Genomic DNA, 22,299 nt, shown 5'->3' on the forward strand with positions numbered 1-22,299 from the left:
AGACTTGAGGCCATCCAGCTGTGAATCTGTGTAGCTGCAGCAGCAACAGTTCAACTCCTGAACCTCATCTTTATCAGCTTCATCCCTGTCTTCAGATGACTTTCATTTTGGCCTTACCTGTAGATTTGCAAGGAATCGCATGCTCAGCAACTTGAGGAGCTCTCTCTCGTGAAGTATTTTTACCTGTTGCTTTTCTTTACTCAAAGGGGAAATTATTTTCTCCTCCAGAGTGTTTGCAAGGCATGGTACAGTGTCTGTTGTGTTGGGGAGGGCATGATGTCTGGGTAAAACAGGGCCACTTTGTGCAATATTTTGGCTCTTCTAGAATAAGGAGCATTATGCCCAGCATGGCATTGCATAACGTGAAGGTACCAGTGGCCAGTGAAACTTCTCCTCACCGCTGCCAAGCAGCCCTGCTTCTTTCACTTGTTTTTGTTCACTGCCTTGCTTTCATGGCCCCAGGGGAGATGTATGTATGTTGACTCAAGATCTGAGATTCCACAGGGAAATTTTATGTTGTCGCAAGGCTCCAGAGGATGCTTCCTTGCCTGTATCATGGTCACTCTCCCATACCATGAGAGTCATGGGCCAAGAATTTGTTCCCATGTGTGAAAGCGCGGACGGTTCAACATGAGAGACAGTCATTGTTTTAAGTAGTGTATTAATTTCTGGAGCTGGTACCTCTTATACATTCATACTCAGGAGTAAATTGGGGGTTTCCAACAGCAGCCTAAATGTCCTTGTCCAAAACCAATTTATGGGGGTTTTTTTACATACATATGGTTTTCTTTCTTCCTACAGGTGGTAGTAAGAAAGAAGGAATTATTTGTTTTCATGTGAACTCACACTTTTTTTTTCATCTTTCATTAATAAAGATCCCTGGCTAATATTATTTGAGAATCACTTTAATCATTGTTTTGAGGTTTATGTGCAGACATTTGGATTTTTGTCCCACTCGATTATTAAAAGATGCTTACCATGCATCACAAAAAGTCAGAAAGGTACAGTAACTTCTGCAGTTCTTGTTTTTGCTGTGAGAATTTTACTAGCAACATTCCTACAGTCAATAGGGTTGTTCCCATAACTTAGCAATGACCATATTTATGCTTTTATAGATTTGTGTTTATGTGTTTTCATGATTTTAAAATTTTCTGGCATCAGAACATGAATTTGGCAGGCATTTTCTTCTTGTACAGTGCTCACACTGTAGTTACTACAATTTTTCAGTCTTTGGCTACTAAGAGTTCATATGTCTGGGGAGCTACTTAGCTATTCATTCCATGAAAGCTTATTTTATCCCTTTCATTCCTTATGAAATTTACCCTTCCATTCTGGCATCATCCAGACTATGTTTTGTGGGCTAAATCCAGCCCAGAGGGAACTTCCATCCAGCCTTCTGCCTTTCCCCACTGAATAGCTCCTTGTTGGTTTAAAGATTGTCTGAAATTTGGATCCCTCTGAATTGCTGCCCTTCTGTCCATGTGGGAGGAACAGAGAAGACTGGATGCATAGGTTGGAAATCACCTCAATCAACCCTGTGGCTGAGGGTCAGTGGTATACGCTGCCCTATTGAAGGAGTGATTGAAAATTCATGGTAACGTGCAGATGCCACACTGCGTGTGTATGGCTTATTTCTTTGGCATGTGAAAGTGAGCGATCTCAGGATTACTCGTTTCTTGTCTGAAAAAAACAACCTGTAAGATTCCAACGGTGAAGAAGATGTGGATTGTAAAATATCATTGAGAGATACCAAATTATGTTGATTCTGGAGCTCTGTCTGCATTTTTTTTTTGTTTCTGTTTTGTTTTGTAACTAAAAAAGAACATGTTTCAAAGCTTAATAGAAATACATGTAGGACTGCATAACTGTGTGATTCAACCCAAATGTCCCCAAAGTGTGATCTAAGAGTGATAACAGCACATCATATTTATGGAATTCTAAAAGAGTAGTAAGAAATCTCGATTGCTGCCTTCTTTTGGACATTAGAAGACCGAAACTTTCTTTTCTCTAACTTAACTTTCTTTGCTCTGGCTTCTCCCTAAATCATAAACAAAAGCAATCTCTTCATTGCTGTACAAATTATTTTTTAATGTGAAACATCTAAGAAGTGGCTTGCCCTTAAGTTCATTAAACTCATTTGCCCTTCTCAAATGGAAAGTGATATTGTCTACATACTAGTTATCTTATTTTCTATATTATTTTTCCTGAGGATGGTTCATAATGGAATGTGATAATATGATAGATAGCAAACAATGCAGAAGACCACATGTATTGCAACATCTCTTATTAAGGTTACTTACTTCTTCACTTAATTTAAAAAATAACATTGTAATAATACCCTGCACATTTACCTTTTGGTCAGTTGAATAGCTCACAAGTAAATCATTCCAAAAATGGCTTCACTGACCCTTAATGACTGACTTCTAGTGCAGTAATGTGCTCTTCAGAATCTTTATAGCTGTTGCCAAATACTATTTCATACTTCAGAGGGTATGTTCAAAACACACGGTCAGCTGCTTTAGCAGGAAAAGTTTTGTGATGTCTGTAACTAATTTTTCAAGTTGGCTGTTTGGAACAAACCATTTTCTAATGTACATTTTCTTAAGGCTTTAATGGAGTAAGATGAAAAGGGCTTCAAAACACCTCTACATAATATAATCCTTATCAGCAAGGTAAAGAACAAAAACCTCTGTCTTCATTCTGCTCTGTTCTTATTCAGAGGTTGGGACCAACTGCAGTAAGAAAAAAAAAAAAAAAAAGATAGCAATGAAGATAAACCACTAATAAGACTTTCCACTGAGGTTTTGGTCTCTGATGTTACCCATCCCTTACTCTGTCAGTTCTGGTACTGTCACACTTAGCAAGCCTTAATTTGCTGTCCTTCTGTCAGTTCTTTTTGGGAATTCACGGCTGCTACTTGATCTGAAAATCAGAGAGCTCAGTAGATGTGAGGGCTTCTGAAAATGTGTCTTACTTTGCCATTTATTTTGGTGAAACCGTACACAGGAAAGCTAGTATGAGACCTTTATAGCTGCTAAACAGCTGGAAATGTCTCCTTAAGTAGTCTGTCTGCATGGAAACCTACTGTTTGTATGGATACCTGTAGTTTCAGAAATTAATGTTTCTGAGGGGGAATGGCCAGATTTTCCCCAGAATTTTCCAAGGCTAGTTCTGTGCATGGCAGTGCTAAAGGTTTTTTAAACACTCATATGGAGACCAGGGTCCACCCAGTGAATACAACAAAGAAAGGTTTCATTTTTCATTCTTTCAGTATCTCTTAATACTATTTGCAACTGTGGTTTTATCATATTCAGATACTTTTCTTGCCAGGAAACTTACGATTCTGCCATACTTTTAGGCAGCCAGCACTGGAAATTTTACTCATGCTGCGCAGTTATGGTAATTCTCAGAGGATGCTTATTTGTAGAGCAGAATTCTGTACAGATTGAGGAATTCTTCGTAGTATTAGTTTCCAAATTAATGTATCACTGTTTTATTAGCTCCAGATTTGGTAATTTACATCTTCTGTACAAGAAATTAATTTCTTTTTCTTATCTGTGAGAGTATCTGGGGACTTTGAGTAATCTGGTCTAGTGGAAGATGTCCTTGCCCATGGCAGGGGGCTGGACTAGATGATCTTTAAGGTCCCCTCCCCCCCAAAGCATTCTGTGATTCTGTGACTATTTGGACACTTCCTTGTATAGTTTTAGGTATCTGTGCCCAAAACCACACAGGATTTGCAAAGCCAGACTGGTTTGTTACCCTGTCTCCTCCAGAGAATAGTAGAAGGCACAAACTGAGATAACATGTTGATAAAGTGTGAGGTATTTCCTGTACTTTTTTCATAGATGAAAAAAAAATAATTAGGGAGAATGAAAGGAGATAAGGGTATGAGAGCAGAGATGCCCTATTGCATTAAGTTTATCCCCTTGCTATTGAAGAGGGAAAATGTGAGAGACCACCTAATTGCTTCAACACAGCAGAAGATAAAAAATTCCTAATTTTTTTTTAACTTCTGCTCTGCCTATGTCTAGACCAAATGTAAGCATGAAGAAATTGATTCTCAATACATTTATGTGTATTCTTTGTTTATTGACATACTTACACACATTTTTTGTTAGTTTCACTGAGTGTAAGAGTAGGTGACTTCGCAAGGTATGTACCTCATAGCCAGGTTATTGTAAGTTCCTAAACTCCTAAAATAAGTCATCTAATCCTCTGAAGAAGAAAATAGTTGGTCACTAGAGATGTCCAGAGTACCCAGTCTTCACATAAGTTGTGCTAGCATAGTCAAGCCAACTCATAATGATGTGCAGTGAGATGATATTCCAGGCACTGCCTCAAAAGTGTAGGTACCACAGCTGCTTAGGTGGAGCCAGGTAGAGGGATCCATGGTGGGTCAAGTGGGGCCTCCTGTCTTGTTGTGATTTGGAAGTCCAACACATGTCTGAAACACAGTTTGGTTCTTTGGATTTCCTTCCTCTGAAAGAATGGAAGAAAATCGGGCTTACAAGCCTGCTTCATGCCGCCGGATATGTGAATGCAGTTTCAGGCTGTAACTCCATAGATCATTTTTGAAGATAGTTTTAGAGGGTTTTTTTATGTCCCTTAAAATATTATGACAAGAACATCTCATCATTACAATATGTATATGATGTTTACCAGGATCTTAGTACAGTGTATGAACAAGCATCAAGTATAAGGAATGAAGTCAGCTCAGATCATTAGCCCAAACCGTTTGTACTGAAGTAGCACATGTAGAAATTAAGTTTTGTGAGACCTGATCATAGCAGCCTCCAGGTACAATACCCTTGAGATACACCTGCAGTGCAGAGCACTGGGGCAGGCAGGAACAACATGAGGCTTGGTTGGTGCAGAAGGTTTTTTCCATCCTCTCTCCCCCTGGTTGCTTCATTAGCACCTCCCTCCCTCAGAAACCACTTTCCTATTCACTGGAATAGGAGTCCATGTAGTAACCATGTAGTCCAACTACATGGTTTATGCAGTGCAGAGAATGTAGGAGATCAAGTACCCCAAGCAATACTGCAGATCAGAAAACAAATTGATAAATTAAAATGCTCCAAAGATTTCTCATAAGCAAATTAATTTCTCTGAGTCTCTGTACTCTCAGAATTATAGGATTTTGGACCAGTTAGCTGTAGCAGGAGACAACATTAAAAAACCTTCCCAAAGGAGACTTTTTATGACAAAAAGATGTTTCTTATAATTTAGGTCTTTGCAGTTAAGGATATAAAGGTATTAATTACTTTGGCTAAAAACAAGACCCAGAAGGGCCTCTCCACTATAAGGGAGAATAAGAAATATCACACACAAGAAAAAGAAATATCACAAAGCACAGAATATGAAAAAGTTGGGTAAAACTTATGAAAATACGTTTTTGTGTAGGTGAGATTGCATAAAATGTTAGTTTGTCTTTCTGCATCTCCTTTTGTTGTCCATTTGAGATAAGTTCATAGCCATGCTAGGTTTTAAACTTTTTTCAACTTGTTTTTTTCTTCTAAATGGAACACCTGATGTAGCAACTGTAAAAATCAGTGAAACTTTTCTGGCTGATTTCACAAGACTTTAGGTCAGGTTAATGTATAATTTGGGAGAAGGGGTTATCAAGCCATATTTTTCTCTAATTACATAGCTGATGGATGGAAATTGCAAACAGCAGCAGTTACATGGGATCTGCTCTTATGTGGAAAGAACAATTGTCTCTTGACAATTGGAAACATGAGGGATGAGAGAGAAAATCTCATGGGCAGAAAATCTCATGGGCAGAATCTCATTTCTGCTCATATGCTTCTCTGGAGTGAGAATTCAGGAGTTTCTTATGCAGTCTTCAAAAACAAAAATGTCTAGTAAAATTGGTCACCTCCATTTTGCAAAAATTACTCTTACACACTGAATTTTAGAAAATACTAAATGCTGTTCCTCTGAAAATTTGCCCTTTTAAAGTATCTTCATGTTGAATGCCCAAAATAGGAAGCTGTTAAAAATCACTGGTCAGTGTTGAAAATTCTGCCCATTAAGTATATAAAATAAAGCAACAGAAAAACAGAAAGAACTACAATATGCAAATATGGAACTTTAATTTTGAAATAATTATAAAGTCATTTTCTCTTTTTAAAACAAGAGTTACGTTCATTTCTGTTATGGTTATAGGAATGGTAAAGGAAATAAAGGAAAAGACTTTTAGCATGCACAAAAGTTCTAAATTCATGATTAGGCAAAGCTGAAAGAAAACTATGGCTCCCTGTGTGTGTGCATGTAGGACATTGGGCTCCATGTCAGGAAAACACCCCTAAATTAGGTAAACATACCAGCCTGCTAAAGACTTCAGTTTGTATTTGTGTCAGATTCTAAATGGTAAAGCTATTTTTGTCATGTTTTAAGCAGCATGGGTAGTCTAAACATGTTCAATAGGTCTAGTGACCTTTTCCCGAGTAATGGAAAACTTTCAGCTGTGCCAATGTAGTATATTTATACCAATATTATTTACAGGTCTTGCCCTCCTTGCTACTGCTTCTTAGAACTGTCCTTGAATGAAAAATAAACGTGTCAGGGGTTTAATAAAATTGAAATAGCTATAAACATTCTTAAAAATAGAAATGTGTGCTTAACCATGCTTCCTTTAGCTGATTTCAGTGTCTTCAGCAACTGTTGTTTCTGTGATGGACTAACAGATAACCTGGGAAATCGTTCTGTATCAAACACACTGATGTGGTCCTATTAACTTGAAGATAAAGGTTTTGAAATGAATTTTCATCTTCTAATTGCTTATGTATTTTCAGCCCAGCTGATTTTTAAGGACATGCCAGTTTATTGTGCTGCATCATGGTTATTGCTTACCGAGTTTTCCTACAAGCAGTAGGCATGTGGTGACTGCTGAAAGCCACTCCCCACCCCCTGAAGGTGGAAAAGTTGTTGCCATAACAAAAAGCACAATAACTCAATAGAGGACCAAAGAAAAACAGTTCTGTGAAGAGCAAGTTTACCAGATAGTTCAACCTTCTAATTATTCGCTGTGAATGCTAGACATGGTTTGTTTGACACCTATCTCACCAGTCCTGATTTTAGACAGCATTTGTCTTCAATTCATTCAGGCACTGAAAACAGTGTGATGGTGTAATTAGAGATAATTGTGCAGGCAGACAGAGCTGAAGGTCATCAGTGTGCAGGAGATGGCACCAACTCTCAAATTCCTGTGTGAAATAAGATGGTGCCCTCTGCTGAGACTCCTCGGAGAGTGCCACTATTGCATTTAGGAGGTCTCAGGAAGTTATCCCCAAAGGTTGTTCACCATCTTTATGAAGGTAGCAGTGTCAAGAATCCAGGTCTTATAATATCAGGATTTATTGATTGAGCTGGTCTGTTACAAAAAATAAAAAATAAAAAATAAAAATAAAAGACCAGCAGCCATCTGTATTCTCCAATCACTTACATGTAAGGCTGGAAAGGTCCCCAAGTTGCCATATAACCTGTTCCTCCATCCTGGAGAAGCAAAGCTTTACCGGGGTTGTCCCTGATCGCTGATATTTTTACCAGTTCTTGTAAAAGCTGGAGTGTAAGAAGACACAGGCATTTTCAGAGTATTTCCTAAGTAAGCCCTCCTTGTTTCAGGTGACATGGAGAAAAGTTGGTATTCATATTTAACTTTGATATACTGACCATCTTATCATCATACCTCGGTCTTGCTGTTGTAGACCAAACATGCTCGATTTCTTCATAGGTCCTGTTTCTTAAACATCCCTCTGTCCTTGCTGTTCTCTGGACTATATGCTATCTGTTTATCTGTTCCCTTAAGTGCGGCATCCAAAAGCAGGAGCAACATCAGCATTCTGGTCTCAACAGAACTAAGCAGAGCAGAATAAATGACCTCCCTAATGGACCCTGAACTATAAACTTCCCTTTCTAAATCATCACTGCACCACTTTGCAGTGGATATGTATGGAAGGATGGCAATATGCCATTTCCTTTACAACCATGTAGCAATTAACATCTTCCCTAACTATATGTTTTCTTTCACACAGACATTGCCTTCTTTTCCGTAATTCTTCTGTTTTGTACACTTTCAGTCAGTTCCACCTGGAATTTTAACACACTGACACACTGTATTTGAATTCAGTCATTAACTTATGCGCTCACCTAACAGTATGACTTTTGATAAATAGCTGCTGGAGGAAGAAGAAAAAGACCTGCACAAAGACTTCTGGTTGAAATGAAGTTATTTTTACATTGGTGATGGGGAGGAAGAATGTAGTTCGGTGCTGTGATTTCTGGTTGCATGTATTTCCAGTGAAGTGAATCTCCATATTTCACAAAGTTTATTTAACAATAAGCTATACTCAGGTCTTTGGATGGAGGTTGGAAAGTTGAAAAGTACTTAGCTTTCAAACTGTTACATCTGCTTATCTGGCCTGACTTCCAAACTCCCCTGAAAACAGTCAGTTTGGTTTTTTTCTATTGGATAGATATCAGAAAGACCTGAATCATCCCTCTTAAGGAAAGCTTTGCAGAGGCAAGGTGGAAATCATTACATCTTGGGACAGCAATCTGGTACAAGCACATATCCTCACAATTTTTTCCAGGGAATATTCCATCATGAAATAAAAGTTTGATCTATCAGAATAGGGACCTCCTCCCCATGTGTTCCAAAGGGCAATCTGTTCCTCAGACTGCTTCATGATTACTTTTTCTGCAGGAATGCATACTGAAAAGCAACTAACTGGCCAAGTGTATGCATGATGGGATTTACAATCTCAGTGAAAATGATTATAGGGCACCTGAAATGCATGTAATCCCTGTTCATGGTATATGAAGATCCTCCTCTGTTTTTAAACAGAAGTTGACGTGTAACAAGCTGCAATATCCAGTTCTAGTTGAAAAATGTTTTTTATATTTTATTATTATTTTATTCTAAAATATGTATGTAAAAAAGGGAGAGGTTTTTAATTTAGTTAAGGAACTTCATTCTGCTATGCCTTTCAGATGGGTAAAATAGATACTTTGATAAGGAGGCAGAGCTAACATCTATTTTAATATCCTGTCTCAGACTCTGGTTAAGAGAAAGGTGTGAAAACTCCAGATAAATTTGACAATTAGAATCACTAAGTTATTTATGTTGCAAATTACTTTTAGGATCATTGAGTCCAAGAGTTAAATTAACAACAGCAAAGTCATCCACTAAACCATGTCCCTAAGCACCCCATCTTCAGGTCTTTTAAATACCCCCTGGGATGGTGACTCAGCCACCCTGCTGAGCTTGTTACAATGCTGGAAGAAATTTTTCTAAATATCCAATCTAAACCTCCCTTGGCACAACTTCAGGCCATTTTCTCTTGTTTTATCACTTGTTCCTTGCGAGAAGACACTGTCACCCACCTGGCTACAACCCCATTTCTGGAAGTCTTAGAGAGCAATAAAGTCTCCCCTGAGCCTCCTTTTCTCCAGATGCCTGAGCTGCTCCTCATCAACTCTGTGCTCCAGACCTTTCACCAGCTCCATTTCCCTTCTCTGGACACCCTCCTGTCCCTGAATATCCTTGTTGTGAGGGACCCAGAACTGAACACTGTTTTAAGTGCAGCCTCGCCCGGGATGGGTACAATGGGGCAGTCACTGCCTTGATCACTCTTGCTGATCCAAACCAGGATGCCATTGGCCTTCTTGGGCACACTCCTGGCTCATGTTCAATTGGCTGACAACCAGCACACCCTGGTCCTTTTCCACTGGGCACATTTCCAGCCACTCTTCCCCCAGCCTGAAGTGCTTCCTATGATTGTTGTGACCCAAGTGCAGGACCCAGCTCTTGCCCTTGTTGACCTCATACCATTAGCTTCAGCCTGTTGATCCAGCCTGTCCAGATCCCTCTGTAGAGTGATTGTACCCTCCAGCAGATCAACAACACTCCTGCCCAGTTTGGTGTCATTTACAGATTTATTGAGGGCGCACTTGATCCAGTGCACCCATACAATCTGCAGGCAGCCAGTTCCTTCAGGGTAATGCTGTGGATAATGGTGTCAAACACTTTACTAAAACCCAGTAATGCATCAACATCCTTTCCCTCATCCACTGAGCAGATCACCGTATCAGAGGAGATTGGGTTGGCCAAACAGATCTGCCTCTCATAAACCTCTGAGGGCTGGACCCAATTCTGCACATACTTCATAATGCCCCTCAAGGTGATTGGCTCCATGACCTTTCATGGCACTGACATCAGGCTGACAAGCCTGTAGTTCCCTTTATCCTCCTCTTTGCCCTTCTTGCAGATGGATATCACATTTGATAACTTCCAGTCAACTGTGACCTCCTGGGTGAGCCAGGACTGCTGGGAAGTGATGAAAAGTGTCTCGGTGAGCAATTGTGTGCGTTCCCTCAATACTCTTGTGTGGATCTCATCCAGCACACTTGCACGGGAAGAGCTGCCCCACACCCTGTTGGCCTGCCCTGGCCTCTGCTGTTTCCTATGGGCTCCATTTATACATGCTAGGAGGGCTCGGCCACCATTGCTCCTGGCCCTGCCCAGGTCCCGCCAGCCCTTGTGGCACAGTCTTCAGGCTCCTGGCTGGCCTCTAGATGTAAAATTAAAAACAAGAAGACAGGTATGTCTTTTATGTTTGGGTATGTTTTTTTCCCTTTTTGAGATACTCTCAGTCATTGTAGCCATGTTTTTTCTGGCTCTCTACATGCTAAATTTCTGTTTCCTATTTCTTACGTCTTTACAACCTCACAGAGAGCCTTAAAATAATTGCACTCTCAAAAGAGCATTTCCATGTCTCCGTTTTGAGCATCAACTTTTCCAATTGAGTTATTTACTTCCCTTCTTCATATAGCACAAAGAGGGTGAGAAATGTAATAAATAAATTGTAATGTACCTCTGTCATTTCCCTCTTTATTATTTCATCTTTCCTAAGGTTGTTTGTATATACCAAGAGGTGAGTCCTGGCCTTCCTCATTCCTTTTGGTTTTCTTTAAGCCCTGCTGTGATTTTCCAGTAACCTTTATTATTATGAACTTACTCATGGAAGCATCATTGTACTAGACTTTTTTACAAACCCGTAACAGGAAAATAATCTCTGACCTCAAGTATATTTTGATATCGTGTGGTTCTGCTATTATATACCATATTCCCTAGGAGGTGATTCCATTGATTCGTTGGAAAGCATTATGGTATGCTGGCCACATCTTCCATTCCTTTCCTTTAGGGCTGCATTGTTGCCTACTGAGGGCTCCAGTTACGAATATACTGTTACTTATGGAAACAGACAGATGCTCTCTATTAAGAGCACTGCATCTTGTAGCCTCTTGCTTTATTGTTTTTCTGAATTTCAACTTCAATTGCAGTGCATTGTTCTCAGGGCTGTGACTTGGTGGATTATTAAGACGTGTCAAATAGCCAAAAAGGGACAGCAAGGGAAACAGGCTTCTTGCTGAAGAGCTGATTATCCCTTATTGTTTGCCAAAATAACTAATCTAATTTATGGGAAAACCATGAAAATAATAAGAAATTGCATCATTTTTTATTGAGTTTCATAATTAAAGTCACAAAAGTATATCATCCTTTAGCTGGTGTAGCTTTGACTTTGCAGCTTTTGATTCCTGTATTTAAGGTTCTCTTTCTACACATACTGCATCATTAACAGGACTTAAATTGGCTAATTCTCTCTGCTTCAGAAACTGGTAGTGTGTCAACTGATAGGTCACAGTTCCTTATATACCTTGTTAATTAGATTCCTGATCCAGGGGGGCTGCTTGCCTTGAAAATTAAAAAAAAAAAAAAAAAAGGAAAAGCCTTTACAATCTGTGAGTGATTTAAATCAGACTAAAAGATACTGCTTTTACACAGTATCACATTACATTTACTGTCACATGTATTTGCACAGTCCAGTATTTGTACAATATACCATAGTCCTGCACCACTGCCAAACATGTGAGATCAGATATGGTAAATTACTGTTGTTGTTGAGGTCTGATATACCAGAAGAAAAACACAAGTCTGAAATTACCGAAAACTTAATGGGAAAGAGGAAAGGAGTTCCCAGAAATATACTAAAAAACGAATGCTTCTCCCTTTTGAAATGAGCTTGCCAGATCCTTGCAAAAGCAGATGAATGTTCTTGACCTGATGAGTGTTTATCAACTGTCTGCATGTCTGTTTGGCAGGTTTGTTCCCTTGAACTGTTCTTGATCTGAGAACCTGAGGAGATGGGGTTATGTAGTCACACTTCTAATAAAGGTTCCTATTCTCCCAGTCCATCTTCAGAAAAAAATGTGTAAAAAAGAGTGAGAGTGGTATCATTGTGGGGTATTTTATCAGGAGGATACAGAATACCTCAAGAATTAAATATATGTACGTACCTTACTGTGCACACTAGAACAGACAGTTTGGGATATTTGTAGGGCGATTTCTTCTAGTCAGATGTGGGGTTAGCTTCTTTTGAAATGTTTAAAAGTGTCTTTTTACAAAGAGAACTGGCAAAGAAGTAGTATCACAAAGGCAAGTAGTACCACAAAGGCAAACAGATGCTTCAAGCTTTCATTTAATGACCAAAGAGAAAGTAAAGTTAGCTTGCAAATAATTGCAGTGACCTCAGCTTGAGATACCAAATAGCAAATACTGTTTCCTGCTGAGTAATACAGTATCTCAGATACAAATAATGCATAAAATTTTGCTTCCATTTTTCAGTAGCTTTATACTACTTGGTAATATAAGTCCTGGCTAACATGAATGAGAGTTTTAAGGTTACAATAGCTACAGCTGAATCAACAGGTTGAAGCCCTAGGTTCATGAAACCCCACCCAGTACACCTTTGTGGTTAAGGTCTGTTTTATCATTGTTTCAGTGGATTTTTTAGGGCAGGATTTGTGGTTTTTGTTATTTGTTAATACAGTGCCTCACACAACTGGTTTGTGATCACAGATTTGTGTCTCTCCAGTGCTACAGCAATCACAGGAAAATAATAAACAGCATTTTAAGGCTCTGGTTCTTAAGTGTATTGTCCAAAGCCACAGAGCATGATTATGCAGAGGCAGATTTAGCCCAGAAAGAGTTTCTATTACCCAGTCTCAATCTCAGACCATTATTTTGCTTCTCTCTAGCAAATGACCTTGTCTGATATTCTTCAATACATCACATGGGTCTTGCCAGGCCACTAACAGCACCTCTGCTCCTCTGAGTCACTACAAAGGCAGTTGGACAGCAAGCAGCTCCTTTCTTCTTGGTTTGGCTCTCACAGGGAAGCCCTTGGAAGTGCAGGAGTAAACCCTGGGAGTCAGGCAGATGTTTTAGGTGATGAACAGGCTAGCAGGCTTCAGGGCTGGGAAGGACCCAGCATAGGATGCAGACTGAGCACCTGAAAAGGAGCTGGTAGCATGATCTTAACATTATTGATTTTTTTTTCTGACAAGTGTTGAAATATAGTTCGCTGTTATGAATTACATTATTAACATGCAAAAAAATCACCCATTCAGTAGACAAGTTTATTAGTTCAGGCCTTTGTGAGGGTCCAGGAGTGTGTCTCTATGTTGTCTGGGCTATGTCATGAGAGGGACCTCTGCCTGTCTCCCCAGATTTCATGAGAGGTCTCAGAGCTGGGACAGTATTTGGATGCACAGCCACCCCTTGCAGTACATCCTTAACACAAGTGCTTCACCTTGTGATTGTGTGGTTGTGGTATTCTGCTTTTGTATTTTACTCACTTGGTCTCTTATTCAGAAAAATACTTTCCTTAGCTTGGGAGAAGAAAGTACTGGACCCAGTCTGTATCCCACCTATCTGACTTGATTGCTTCCAGCAAAATCAATGGAATTATTTGTGCAGGATATGGTCCAGAGTTTAGAAATTCTTTAAAGCATGGGAGCAAAAACATATGTGTCTTTATATGCTGGAATTCATCCTTTTTCAGACACAGACAAAGGGAGTATTAAGGATCATGAGAGAGTCCCATAGTGCACAATGGAGTGAGGCATAGGACACGGTAGGGTGGAATAGGATAGGAAAGGAAGGGACATAATCTCAGTCAGGCAAATAGGATAATTGTCCAAGTAACTTCTTCAAGTCTGTTTCAAGGTGCCTATTTGAGGCCTAGTTGGGGCACTTTGTTTTAGATTGGGGCTTTCTTGAAATTACAGTGTAATTAAATTATTATAAAAATAATATTAGAACTGGGTGCAGGCTGCAAATACATTACATTTTTCTGAAAAAACAAACTAATTAAAAATAATTTCCTCTCCTGTTTCTTTGCCAAGACCTGTTTTTAGGACTCTGTGCTTCCCCTCAAGAAACCAGTGAAATATCAGGCATCTAAAACAAATAGAGGCAGTACACTCAGGACTTGGCTGGTTAAAAACAAGAAAAGGAAAATATTTCTTATTTTAATTTTTTTTAATTATCATTTTTATATCCGTGTACATTTTGCTATTAATTTTGGCTGGTATATACTTCTCTTTATAAAACAACAACAACATAACCATTCACTTTTCATATGCCATTAAACTCAGATCCTGTGTAATCTTAGGTTTCTGTGCTGGCTATTTCCAGGACACAGAGCAGTTCTCTGTAAAGCTTGGATGTGAAGCACATCTGGGTTGAGGAAGGACAGTGTAAATCTTGCCCCTGCTTACCCAGAGCTGTCATGCACAGTGAGCAGAACAAGGTTTTCTGCAGGTCTCCTCTCGTGTACCTGCCCCCACAGAGGCAGAGTTCATCCCAGCAGCACATCAAGGTGTAGGACTGGTGTCTTCTACACATGTTCAATCCACCTCTCCCAGAACCAGAAATCTCAGTGGTGGAACCTCTTACTCTGCAGAATGGATGTCAGAGAGGTGATTAGTGCTGAGTTTGATTTGTTTGGATTTTCCTCATTTTTATTTACTTCGGTGTTCCACAATGCCCGTCTTGCCATCTGCAGTATTGTTAAATATGCAAGTGAAATTTCTGTGTGAATTAAGTGAGGATTTAAAATAAAAAAGAAATGTAACAGTTTTATTTTTATTCTTAGTAGTTTGTAATGCTTTTCTAATACATTGGGGTTTTGTGTTCTTTTACAAAATCACTGTATATCACTCAGATGTCTCAAACATGGTGGTAGTTTCCTCTGTAAGGTATTTCCCATTCCACTTTTATGGGAGCTGCTGGGCAGCCAGCTGAACAGTAGTTGGTCATTAGACTCTCATTGAAAACACATGAATAAATGTATTTTAGTGTTCTTGTGTATTCTCTGGACCAAATGTGATATAAAAGTTATGTACGTCCATATGTGATCTCAGGTTGGGTTTATGTAAGAAAAGAGTTTTAAAAGATACTGAATTCGTCATTAGCACATCATGACTGTGGAAACCTTGCCTTTGACCAAGGAAATGGCAGGCAAGTTTAGGTTGGTGAAAGTCATGGCAGAAGCAGGAATATTTTAAGATATGGACAGGAGAATGATTTACGATGGGGAAGGTCATATGTAGCCTTGAAGTTTGTCAGCCTCTTTGCATGAGTCTTGTCAGTGTGGGGGAAGTTCCCAGTTTCCCACTTGGAAAGCAGGACAAACTACCTCCCATGTTTTACCTCCCAAGGTTGTGAGTGAGACATGGGCCACAGTTTACATCCCATCAGCTTCCTTGTCCCATTTTATATCCTCCTTCACTGTTCAGTTTGGCTAGGGGCATTTAGCTTGACTGTGTTTCCATGCATGCAGACTAAATGATGCTCTCAAGAAGTGGGAACGTTGCTCAGATGCTTTTTACCATGCTGAGACACTTCTTATTATGCAACCTTTGAATGCCACAATGTCAGCGGTGGGTGAAGTTATTGCTGTCTGGTGCAATTGTGTAGTGCAAAAATTAAAACTGTAAATTGTTTTGGTTTCGACCCTATTTTATGTAAACTTCGCATCCTCCCCAAAAGAATGTGAGGACTGCAAAGAGAAACATGCAGGAGTTGGGAAACAGAGAAGGGTCTGGTCTTGTTTTTGTGCATCATCTCTTCAATTGCATGAATTATGCAATGTTTTCTACTAGCTTCCCGTCTTTCTGATGGCACAGGATGAACAGTGTTAGGGACTAGCATCAGATTTGTGAAGTAGAAGATGTCTGTGTTCAAAGACACCCAAGCCTTTCTTTTTGCAGGAAATGGAAGCAGCATCATGAATGAAACAAGGAATTACAGATGGAAAGATGAAGCTATTCCCTTCCTTTTCTCTAGAGTTACTGCATAACAGTAGCCTGTAGCCAAGTATTTGAGCTGAGATATTGAAGGGAAGCCTCTAATAATGAATGCAGAGTTTTGGAGGGTTTAGAAAGTGACCCCGGTAAGTCCTTTGCAAAAGATGCAGAGCACGCATGATGATGATTTGAGACATGCTTTGAACAACTTCTCATCTGACTGGTAGTGCAAAGTACCCTGGAGAAGTTAACTTTCTGCTGTTTCCAGCTGAGTATTAAGGATCAGCTGATACTTCTGAGAAGTTAACTTTCTGCTGTTTCCAGCTGAGTATTAAGGATCAGCTGATACTTCTGATAATTTTGATTTTCTTTTTCTGGTTTTGTGCACAGTTAAAAGGTAAGGACCATACCACCTCCTTTTTGAGGGTAGGGAAGCAATGTCACAGTACTGGTGGTAGACCAGACCACTGTAAAAAGAAACTAGATGAAAGTGTCCATATAAGTGTTTACCATCTCTCCTCAGAGCTTGGCTTGGTCACTTCATATTCATTAGAAGATTGGTTTTAAATCCTTATTAACTGTCCATGCTGGTGACTTCACCTTCTAGCCTCTCAAGCTCATTGAGCTCCACACCTCTCCTTATCTGTGCCTTACTCTTTTGCTCCTCTGCTTTTTCTTTTCACTACTTTTTGGGAGAAACTGTGCCTTATGGAGGGTGATCCTCTCAGTTCTGCACTTGGGACCATGTACTTCCCCCTTCACCCCCATGTCCCACTTAAGCTCTGTGTGTTGCCATGGAGAAACATCTGTGAGGATGGCAGATACCACATTTAACCAGTACAGAGGAAGGCTCTACCACATTCATGCAGAAGTGAATCTATCCGGCCTGTGCAAACAGACTTTTTTCAAAGGCTTAAAACTTAGCCAAATCTGGGCAACTTTTAGTAAAAACTTTTCCCATGCCAAAGTTTTAAGTCCTTTCTCCAAAACATGGAGGCACTGGAGCTTTTTAATGAAACAGCTATTTAAAAAAAAAAGAAACAAAACAAAACTAGGAATAATAACATGTTTTTCTCTCAGTTGTTCTCAGAAAAGTTGTTCTGTTGTTCTCAGAAATGGCTGAACCAGTTCAGCCTGATTTATTTATTTTGGAAAGAATCAGCTGAGACAAACTTTTAGCATGGGAAATTTCAGCCCAATTGGTTAGCGTTTCTCAAAGTTTGGCAAGGTTTAATGCAAGTGGAAATGTTCTTATGCTGAGAAGTCAAAGGCAAGTTTACATATCAGCAATGTTCTTTGCTTGGGATAGAAAAAGACTGTATGTATATATTAATTGCTTTTTCTTAATGTTTCAGGTTCTTTGAGTATATATTGCTCTACAAAGATGCAGTGATGTTTCAGATTGAGCAAGTTACAAAGCTTTGCTCGAAGATTGCTCTGACAGAGCCATGGGATCCGTATGATATTCCTGCCAATTCAACTTATGAAGATCAGTACTACATTGGGGGACCTGGAGATGAAGTTATGGTACAGGAATGGTCTGACAGAAAACCAGCCAGGAAATGTACGTGCATGCTTTTGTTTTATTTTAATAATAATCAATGTCTGTGCTGGACAGGGAAAAATAAAATTATTCATGTTTCACCCTGGCTTTCCATATTTCTATAGAGTTCTCTGGAAGAAGTAATGAAAATGCCCTGTGCACAGAATATCATTTTAATAACAATTTTTTTTTAGGAAAATTGCATATTTCAGCAGGATTAAGTATGTTCAGAGGACTTGATTGTGTTGTATTTGGTATCATACAGAGTTTGGCATGGAACAGAGTCATTTCGTGTCTGAATCTGGCAGCCTGTACCCAAAATTTATCTAGAGAAGAATTGGTACTATAATTATGGGCACACTCAAACTAGAGTCTGTGTAACAGAAACAGAGCAGGTGTCAGTGTTTGTCTACAGCCATGTAGTACAGCAGTGTGGTTCTGCAACCATTGAAATCCTTAATATGTGACTAAATTTTGTTGTCCTCTGTACTGATAAGAAATATCTTCTCACCAAGGCTAGTTCTGCACTTGGCAGCTGAACACTTGCATCAAAAAATAAAGGAGGCTGAAGTTTCCAATGTATAGTATGCTAGATTTTGAATGCACAGAAGTTTATTAGCCCTTTGGCTTCAAATTTCATCTATGGTTTATTGGTGACCCAGACAACTATAAAAATAATTTTAAAACCTCCATGAAATTTATGGGACTATTCAGCTAATGCAATACTTATACTTACGGACATCTAATATATAGGCCGGTTACAAACTTGAGCGTTTCGCTGGAGGAAAATATTTCTTTCTTGAATAAAAGTAGAACAAATGAAGTAGAGAATGAAGGATAAGATCATTAGACCTCTGTAACTAGGTTGATATATCCTCTGGTATTCTGCAAGAGGCAAATTATCACTCACTCCAATACTTTTTTTTTGAGATATTTTTGTGGAATTTTACATCCAGATACATTCAAATAATGATGTGTGATTTTTATCCTGTATTATTTTGTATCTCCAGTGCTGTTCTGTATGATCATTCATAAGCCTAATGTCTGAAAGTTGCCTATCTACCTGTCAGCTAATATTGGTTTGAATGGTAAAAATTATATTTCTTTTACAATTATAAAACTTTTAGGGGAGATACAGGCTACTTTGGTGGCATCATATTTAACCATGATTTTTTATTCTAAATTCTGAGAGAGGGCTTGTTTAGTAAAAGGTTGCCTCTGTTTCTGTGTACTCAAAACCATATTAATTAAGGTCACAATGTTTTTGGTATATTAGCGTGCTCAAAAGAGGTATATTCAAATATTGCTTAGCTTGCCACCCTTTCTTTGAATACAGTATAAGTGTGTTTCATGTCACCATTTATTTCTGGTAATGTGATTGTGCTACAGCCTATGACACAAAACTGAAAGTACTGAAAATAAGTGTGTGTGATTGCTGCTGGATGGGAGAAAATAAGTGTTCTTGGGACTAGAAAAATTCGTTACAGACATTCCTCAGAGGAACTGATTTATGATCAGTAGGTAATTTTAACATCATGACTTTCTCCTATCAAGAGATCTGAAATGCATAAAACAACAGGATGGAGTATGATTGAAGGGGTAAAGAATGATCACAGAAATAAAATAATAAAAAGAGAGATAAATAATAAAAGAGAGATAAAAGCAAAGGGCATTCAGAGGATACCACTTCAGTGCTATTACTGCCACTGCCTAAACAGCATAGTGGAAAAGGTAGCGGTGATGACAGAGAACAGAGGGGAAGTAGAGTGAGGGAACACCTCTGAGGTTAGCACACTGTGGAATTAAGCTGAAGTTAAAAAAGGGACTCAGACTTGCTACATCACATTCTGGGGGAGATCAGCGTTGAGAGTAGTCTTGAGATAATGAATCGCTAGAAGTGTTTGAAAAGAATAGGAATTTTTAAAAAATAGAATTATAATGAGAATCTGAACAGACAATGTTAAACAGAAGCAATGAGTTAAAAGAGACTGACATCATCATGACCCATTCAGCTTGTCTTGTCACCTAAAGTAGTCACATTTCTGGTTTGTTGCAGTGGAATCCTGGGTCGGCGTTTACACCGTCAAAGACTGTTACCCAGTGCAGGAAACCTACACCAAGAACTACAGCGTGACAACCTCCACTCGCTTCTTTGACATCCACCCGGGCATCGCAGACCCCTCCGTGTTCACCCCACCCAGCACCTGCCAGACAGCCCAACTGAGGAGGATGAAAGATGAATGCTGAGTATGGACAGTGGCTGCCCTGGGCAAACACATATTAGCCAAGAGGATGGTTATTAGTAGTCAGTTATTGACATCTAAGCTGATTTTTCAAGCTAATTTCTCTCTTTGGAATTTGTAAGTTTTCGCTTGAGAGAACATAAGCATATAACTGAGTAAAATATATAAAACAAAAGATGCCTTTTGATCACAATAATCTGCTCAGTGATGCACTTGCAGTATTATATAGTTACCACTGAGGTAATATTTCTAGATACTATTTATTTAATGTCGATTTTCCTTTTGCAAAGATTTCATTATTTATTTTTTCAAGAAGACAAAGCATAGGCAGACAGCAGCAATGGTACTGTCTAGAAGAAAAAGCTAAATTTTGGTGTCACTCTTCTTGTTACTTCTGGAGACTGGAAAGGAAAGATGACCTCTGTAAAACCTCATCCCTAAGTGAAAAATACAATTTTAAATTATACGCATCAAAATTGTGTAAATTTGTTCTTTTGGTTTTATTTTACTTTATGTTCTGTTTTGGTTGTTTTTTGTGGTTTTTTCTGCTCTTGAGGAAGCTGGTAGTCAATTTTTGAGCTAAGTTTTGTTCTTTCTGAAAAGAAACTGGAGTAGATTTATTTATTTGCTGACATGCAAAATACTTTCCTGTTTCTTGGGAGAATGGTGTGAACAGAAGGGAAGGAGGGAGATGTACACCTTCAAAAAGAAGTAAGCCAAAGTTTTTCGTGCATCTCCATTTTGGAGAAGGCTTCCAGTAGGGTGTGGTGAGACAGTTTTTATCAAATTTTACTTCAGCACTCACTTTTTAAGGCAATACTAGTTTTAACCTATGGAAAGGGATTAAACAGTTCTACACTCCAAACGGCTTTAATGTTTTGTAACTACTTTCAACAGTCTTTACTCAGGGTGTGGAAACACCTTCATAATTCCAGGGAGGTTTGAAAAAACAAAAGCTGTTCTTTGTGCATAGTTAGTAAAGGCTGAATCAGCATTCACACTGTGTCTGGTGGTCGGGATGGAGAGAAAGACAGAACCTGTGACCTGTGTAGAGAGGTGAGAGGGAGGAATGGGAGGCACAGATTTTAGATGTGTGGTGTGGCAGTGAGGCACAACAATTTGAACAGATCCATTGATGCCTGTTTCATTTGCTGTTTCATCAGCATCTCAATCTGATTATCTCCACATAACCAAAAAAGTGCAGGGAGTGCACATGTTTTGCATTAGAAAATTCAAACCAAATCTTCATGCACCTTTGATACTCTGAGAAGCATGATGGGTTTTGCATGTTTACCAAATGAGATTAAATGGTTTATTCTGTAAGGTGTGCATTTTATTTACTACTTGCAAAAAAATTTAAAGACAGATTCTTGTCCTCTTACACATGTTGGGTAGTTGTTTGCTCCAGAAGTCATCTGGCTGTAAACGGATATAAACACTGGGAAGTTTGGTGTCTCCAGAGGAGAGATGGTGGGCAGGCTTTTAGTGCTTTATAGACTCATAGCTTTTTGTACGTAAGCAAGTGGGACAGTGGTTGTTTTTCTTTCACAGTTGTGGTCCGAATGGCATTTTACTTTGCCCCATGCCTAATGAAAGCACATATACATACCGGTTAAAATTTAGCTAGTTCATTAAAAATTTCTCTTGGAGAGCGCCATTTCACTGAAACACACTAGTGGAGAGAAGGATTGGGTTTCCTTGAATTTAGAGTGCATTTATTCTGTACTCGCCTTCTGTATTTTTTGTGTGACACTCTAAATGCTAACTGCATATTGTTCTCATTAGGACAATGATTAGCATGCATTTCTTACTATGTGTCCTGTTAGAATCTGGAAAAATATAATAAATCTGGCTAGCAAGCATGAAGCTGTGGTACTGAATCCTTTGGGATGGCTTTGTTGCGGTCGAGCAGCTAGCTGGGTAATCAGGGTGTCTGTATTATGTTCTGCTGACAGTGTTGCAGTTTCTAGCAATAGCATTAAGCATTCCTTTAAATATGAATTTGCAAATTTGCAGAAGTCTGCTACACAAAAGACTCTAAAATTTTTGCCCTGACTTGCAGGGCAATTTTATATGGCTAAATATGTTCCTCTAAAACAATGCTGTTGTCTTCATATTTATGCTCTACAAATCCAATGCAGAGAGTTGTCAAAGAGATACCAAGCAGCAAAATTTAGGATTACATATTTTGAATTAGCCACAAACCAAATATGAAGCACAACATGCGTATGCCTGGTTTGTTATCTTTATTGTGATGTGCTTTGGTTTGTTGTCATGTACCACAAGAGACATCTTGTCTTCAAGCAGTTATACCAGTGACTCAATGAGAAGGAGCATAAAAGGAATATAAGGTAG

The 22,299-nt window shown here is 39.0% G+C and overlaps 1 protein-coding gene across 1 annotated transcript in view; it reads left to right on the plus strand.

Moving 5' to 3' along the window:
- EPDR1 (ependymin related 1) overlaps window positions 1-21,810 on the plus strand; it is a 28,952-nt gene extending 7,142 nt beyond the window's left edge. The window contains exons 2-3 of the mRNA XM_038128275.1: window positions 17,514-17,722; window positions 19,758-21,810. Of these exons, the coding sequence (XP_037984203.1) occupies window positions 17,514-17,722; window positions 19,758-19,948 (400 nt within the window). The 3' untranslated portion in view covers window positions 19,949-21,810. The remainder of the gene's footprint in view (window positions 1-17,513; window positions 17,723-19,757) is intronic.
- The last annotated feature ends 489 nt before the right edge of the window (window positions 21,811-22,299 follow it).

The sequence above is a fragment of the Motacilla alba genome, chromosome 2 (genome assembly GCF_015832195.1).
Source record: "Motacilla alba alba isolate MOTALB_02 chromosome 2, Motacilla_alba_V1.0_pri, whole genome shotgun sequence".
Classification (NCBI taxonomy): domain Eukaryota; kingdom Metazoa; phylum Chordata; class Aves; order Passeriformes; family Motacillidae; genus Motacilla; species Motacilla alba.